This window comes from Urtica dioica, chromosome 4 (genome assembly GCF_054948205.1).
Source record: "Urtica dioica subsp. dioica isolate 48M chromosome 4, U.dioica_male_clone48M_v1_H2, whole genome shotgun sequence".
NCBI lineage: Eukaryota > Viridiplantae > Streptophyta > Magnoliopsida > Rosales > Urticaceae > Urtica > Urtica dioica.
In genome coordinates, this window is record NC_142759.1 from 14,470,500 (window position 1) to 14,476,628 (window position 6,129).

General features: G+C 38.8%; 1 protein-coding gene across 1 annotated transcript; it reads left to right on the forward strand.

Moving 5' to 3' along the window:
- The first annotated feature begins 840 nt into the window (after positions 1–840).
- On the forward strand, positions 841–2,518 carry LOC149400722 (putative LRR receptor-like serine/threonine-protein kinase At4g29180). Its single transcript, XM_089610767.1, has 2 exons — positions 841–1,086; positions 1,180–2,518. Exons 1-2 carry the CDS (start codon positions 1,014–1,016, stop codon positions 2,190–2,192), a joined length of 1,086 nt encoding a protein of 361 aa, XP_089466893.1. The 5' UTR covers positions 841–1,013; the 3' UTR covers positions 2,193–2,518.
- Positions 2,519–6,129: the final 3,611 nt, after the last annotated feature.

The following is a 6,129-nucleotide window of genomic DNA, read 5'->3' on the forward strand; positions in this document are numbered from 1 at the left end:
AAATTGGACTTTTGTACCAATTTTGGACGAAAATACCCTTAATTCAAAATAAACCATCTCTCCATCTATTTTCATCTCTTTCATTCTCACTCTCACTTTCTCTCCTTCTCTCCACACCAAAGAACACCAAATCCGACGTGAGCCTCATTCCAACGTCCAACCACATCAAATCCGACGAGTTTCAATGCCCACCACACCAAATTCGACCGAATTGGAAGTGAATTTTTTATTTTTTTAAGGTTGATTTGAATGAGATTTGGAGATGAAATTTTTCTTTTTTTTAAAAAAAAATCTGGATTTCCGATGAAGACCATCGGAAATCCAGATTTTAAAAAAAAAAAAAAAAAAAAAACACCTCCAAAGATGGATGCAAACACGTTCCGACGAGTTCCGATAGATTCCGACACGTTCCGACGAGTTTCCGACACCCTCAAAAACTATGGAATTTTTTTCAAAAACGATGCGAAACCCTCAAAATCACCACCGAAAGTTCTAATCCTAGCGCAACCAATTCGAATGTGACAATAATTATGATGAAGAGAATTTAAAAATGAGAGGAATATAGGTTATTTGAATTTCAAGGGCATTTTTGTCCGAAAAGTGTCCAAAAGTCCAATTTCAGATATTATTAAACTAATGGGTCTAATCTTGATATTTTCATTGTTTTTAGGTCTAGAAAATGAAATTTCTCTACCTTATACCCAAAAAGAAAAAAAAAAAAAAAAAAAAAAAGGAAAAAGAAAAAATCCCAGATGTCCGTTTTTTTTTAAGAAAGGCGGTATATAAGGATTGTTGGTAAAATACTCATTTCAATATCTGCGTACAGCCCCTTAAGAAAAAAAAAAAGAAAAAAAGGAAAAAGAAAAAATCCCAGATGTCCGTTTTTTTTTTAAGAAAGGCGGTATATAAGGATTGTTGGTAAAATACTCATTTCAATATCTGCGTACAGCCCCTTTTCTCTCGACTTTCCCTCTGCCACCCATCAAAGAAGAACAAAGAAACGAAAAAAAAAAATGGAAACAATAATAAACGTATTCATGATATTTGTGCTCTCAGCCACTCTGGTTCATTCCCAGCGCCAACAAGGTTATAAGCTGACCTTTCTTACTATTCTCTTTTAGACCTTCAAATTCACATATTCTTCTGATCAGGTTTTTATTTTCCGTTTGCCTTAACCAGGATTCATAAGCATCGATTGTGGCTCTTCCGTGAATTTCTACCAAGACACCGACACCGGAATCACCTACGCCGACGACGAAACTTCCATAGCCACCGGAGTAAACGCCAACATAAGCTCCGAGTATAGCTACCCGAAAAACCCGGTCTTACCGTTCCCACTCTCCGATCTCAGGGCTTTCCCGATCGGAAACAAGAACTGTTACGCCCTGAAACCCGACGGCGCAGCCGGGACTCTCAACCTCGTCAGAGCCACTTTCCTGTACGGAAACTACGACGGGAAAAATTCCCCGCCGGAGTTCGACCTCTACCTCGACTCAACCCTCTGGACCACCGTGAAGTTTCGCGACTCCTCCGAGACCGTCGTGTCGGAGATCATAAGCACGTCGACGAGCGAAACAGCCGAGGTGTGCCTCGTCAACAAGGGCTTGGGAATCCCCTTCATATCGGAGTTGGAGCTCAGGCCGGTGAACCGATCGGTCTACACCACCGAGTTCGGAGCCAAGGCGTCGCTGGTGCTTTTGCAGAGGCTTGATTTCGGAGCGGTGAATTTGACGGGGCGTTACGCGGACGATGCCTACGATCGCGTCTGGTCGAGGTTTGCATCGAACGGCTGGGATTCGATCGGGACTTCTTCGGATGTGAACAACTATGAGAACGGGTACAGAGTGCCTCAGGAGGTGATTAGGACCGCGGCGAGGTCCAAAACTGTAGGAGAGCCTCTGGAGTTGGAGTGGAAGGCGACCGATCCGAGCGCTGGGTTTTATGTTTTCTTGCACTTTGCGGAGATAGAGAAGCTTGGTACAAACCAGACTAGGAAGTTTGAAGTGAGTTGGAATGGGAATCGGGTTTTCGGATCGGCGGTGAGTCCTCGCTACTTGTACGCCACTACGGTGTCCAATTCCAAGGCTGTCGTTGGGAAGGATCACCGGATTTCCCTGCGTGCGACCGGAGATTCGACCCTCCCACCGATCCTCAACGGCGTCGAGGTTTTTGAGATCAGACACAGAGACTGATGAATAAATCATTGTAATAACAAGAATAAAAATAAAATTTCTGAAATACAAAATGGAAAACCTGTCCATCTATTAGCTGCCGAATGGGAAACTTCAATTTTATTTCCTGCTGATACAAGAAACATGTGGTGATCATGACAATAAGAAATGCGGCGATAAAACGTAAATTGAGTGAGAATTTAACCAAGTCTCAACTCATTTTTCCATAGGCAGTCGAGTCATTGTATGTATTTCTCCAATTCAGTCTAACAGTTACATCAAAAAGCCATTAGTAATTTAGATGATCTCGGATCAGCTGGTCTTGTGAAAGTTCTGTAACTTTTGTTTTTCTTCCCCTTTTCAAACCTTAAGCTTGGCATGGTTTTGCTCCACAGCTTTTAACTCGGCTATATCTCCGTCTCTTTCATCGTGAGAAAAGCCTAGTTGGTTTGATGAAAAATAACCTAAATATAGATGGTGCTTTCAAGCGCTGGCTAGAGATTGGATACGCTTGAGAAAACTCACAGGCACCTCTTATCCTTCCTATAACAAATCACGTTTGTCGACGAGTTGCTCGTGTCTCTTTTTACTGCTCTCGAGATTAGACTCGATTTTACGACTTGCAAAATGTTAGCGCAGAGGAGTGTTATAGAACAAGACTACGACACACAGCTCGGAAGACTCCAAAAATATACCTGAAATCTCAAACTAGTATATGATCAAGTTTTTTTAGAGAGAAAACTTTGTTCATTTGCATTCAAGTGATAAACCGTAAGTTTCTCCATAAAATCAATACAAAAAAAATCGACTCACAGAGGTTCTGATATTGTCTTTCACGACGAGAACATTGTCCACTAGACTATGGATGATATCTTTCACGGGCTGACTTTTTGTCCGATTTGCTTCCGCAATAACAACCATATTTAACACAACGAAATACGCAATAACTGTTAAGAAATATTACGGAAATAATATTTATTTAATGGAAAAATAAGACAAGGTTAGTAGAAGAAATAAATAAATAAAATACCACGAAGGCTAGAAACATGAACAACAACAAAATATAGGTACATAAAGAAAAGAAAGAAAAAAAAGGAATGCTGAAGATCGTTCGACGGTTTAGTAAATCGACGAGCAATTTATCTCCCAGTATACAACGACATAAAGAGAAGAGCTATGCACCAACAGAACTTCTCCGACGAACTAAGACAGTAGCGGAACCAACAACCGACTACAAGAAAAAACACAAAAACAATTTCGGAGAGGAAAGTAGAGAGAAAAGATTTCTGGAAGTGTGTTTGAATGAGAGGTGAATGCATCTATTTATAGTCCACCAAGTCTGAGAAGTTACAAGAACTTGAACCTAAAAACATAAGCCATTATGGCCTTTAATCACATTAATGCTCGTTAATTGGTTAATATTAACCATGCAAAACCGTTCAGGAATATTAACCATGCAAAACCGTTCAGGAACGTTTTACTACACAATGTACACAACCGTTGCCATAAATGCTCGGTTATACAACTCTAAGAATTAATTCCCAACATAACAAAGAGTTATTTGAGGAATTAAAACTTTCAAAAATGAAATTTGCAATAAAAAGCCCAAGTCCAAGCCCGGCCGGATGGCAGCGTGCGTGTGGTCGACTTGGGCTTCCCTAAATCATTACCCCTCTACAAAACTGGGTCACCCTTAGGAACCCAAACTCTTTGGCACAAATTGCATATATAAACTTATTCATTTGTCAATTCTCACTCCATGTGAGATTCTTGCATTTCATTTATTGCAAACAACTAATGTGTTTACACAATTAATGTGTTTATTTAAGCACATTTTGAGCATCAATTTCTCATTCATTATAGCTCCGATTCTGGCAAACATATAACCGATATTATACCTATTTCCGCAAGGAATAATGATACGCTAGAATAACCAAATTCCGTTGAGTGGACCCCACTCAAATATTTTCCAAAAAAATCAGCCGCTCATAAAATAAGAAATACTATTTATTATCATAATCTCCACATTATTCCAACAATAACATCCAGCAAAAGGAACAATTGAGTTGAGAAATGAGGCTTCGGATAGTGATAGGTGCGTTAATCACGCGTAAAACTCCTATCCCTCGGCTTCAAACGAGCGAGTTCTCAAGTGTCTTTGATAGTTTTTAGTATGTTTTTGATGATTTACAGGTACAAAGGAGCAGAGAAGCTTAAGAAGTCATTTTCGGAGAAAACGGGAGTCGAAACGGAGCAAAATTGAGGTTTATGAAGAAAGTCAACGCTGGATATTGACCAATCGCGGCGCGGTATTAATCAGAGTGGCGCCATGAGACATCAGCGTGGCGCCAGAGAAACCCGTCACAGATGGCGGTCATTCCCGTTCAGCAGAGCGGCGCAACGGTTACATAGTGCGGCGCGACGTACCGCGAAACTTGACCGTGGCGGCGCGATGGAGCCGATTTGGGACGCTGATCACACGTTTTATATTAAATCTGGGCCATTAGATCTCACTAAGTGGCCCAGATGACTCAGAAATTAGGCCAGAAACATATAAATCCTACCTTTGTAACCTAGAAAGACATATTTTGCTTTATTAGTATTTTTTTTTAGGTTGTTTGGCTACGAGAGAGCTTTTTGGAGAGACAGAGATTGAAGCGCCGTCTTCATCAATTCCGTTCATCATTATTTCACAGTTTCATTCTTCTTCCTTTAAGCTCTTGAACTCAAGTTTTTAGTAATGAAAATCATGTCTTTTGTTTATTTGTTTTTGAGTTGTTCATCTGCTTCGTCTATCTCTATTCTTCTCATCATCATGAACTAAACCATCTAAGGGCTATGGCGTAGCGAGATTATGAAACAGTTATGGATTCCATGTTATAATAGTGTAGAATTGTTATCGTTTTTGTCGCTTTGTTTAATTCAAGTCTATATTTAATGCTTGTATAAGAGTAGCTACCTTGTGCATGATTCGTACTTCAATTTAATGCTTGAAAAAGATTAGGTTGTTAGTGGGCCTAATTTGAATTATTATAATACATTCATATGCTAGATATAGATAGGTTGTTATAGAATCGTGTGGATGCTTCTGTGTTCATTGGTTGCCTTGTTTTTTAGGAGTTAAGATCGAGAGATAAAACGTTGGCATAGGCTTAGGTCGCTAGATGTTCGAGAGAGGTTTAGTGATACGATCAACGTGAGTGTGATTAGCAAATTGCGAATGATAATTGTCGTGCGTAATTTCCATGGATCCAAACCGTAGAATGAGCTTGTGAAACCATAGTCTTTACTTCTCTCTATTCGTATAACCCGTTTCTCTCTGTTTATTTATTTACTTACTTGTCTATAAATTTTGTTTCCATTCAACAATATTTTCCTAAGTTCTCTTCGTGCTAGTGAAATTTGAATCTTTAATTTAGCTTAGTCTTCGTGGGATCGACTCGCTCTTGCGAATTACTACTTTTACGACCACGTGCACTTGCGAGAATTGCGCAACAGATAGTAGCTGATGAAGCACAAGGTTAGCATGACCTACAATAAAATGTTACATGGTTTTTATATATTTGATATGGTCTAGTGGTGTTGACACTTTTCTTAAATTTTTATATAAAAAATTTAGCAATTTAAGCCACATAAACATAAGCGTTTGTGTTTTAGTCAACGTTTTGTAATTTTTTTCGTAAATAGCAAAAAATTATTGTAAATATTTCGTAAATAGTAATATTTATTAGAAATTTAAGCTGTGTTTTTTTATTAGTTTGATAGTGTAAATAGATTTACGTGGCTATTAAAAAAAAATTAACGAAACGTTGACTATTTCAAAATTTCTAACGTTTCATATGGCTAGATAGCAACTGGACTTTTTTATATTGTAGGACTAGAATACTTGCATAATGGATGCAAACCGGCAATCATACATAGGGATGTAAAAACAGTAAACATTCTTTTAGGAGAAAAT

What these genes read in the sequence shown, in the direction of transcription:
- LOC149400722 (XM_089610767.1), top strand. Translation starts at nt 1,014, where the DNA reads ATGGAAACAATAATAAACGTATTCATGATATTTGTGCTCTCAGCCACT. An exon ending in TCATTCCCAGCGCCAACAAG is followed by an intron (nt 1,087 to 1,179) that starts GTTATAAGCTGA and finishes TGCCTTAACCAG; the next exon opens with GATTCATAAGCATCGATTGT.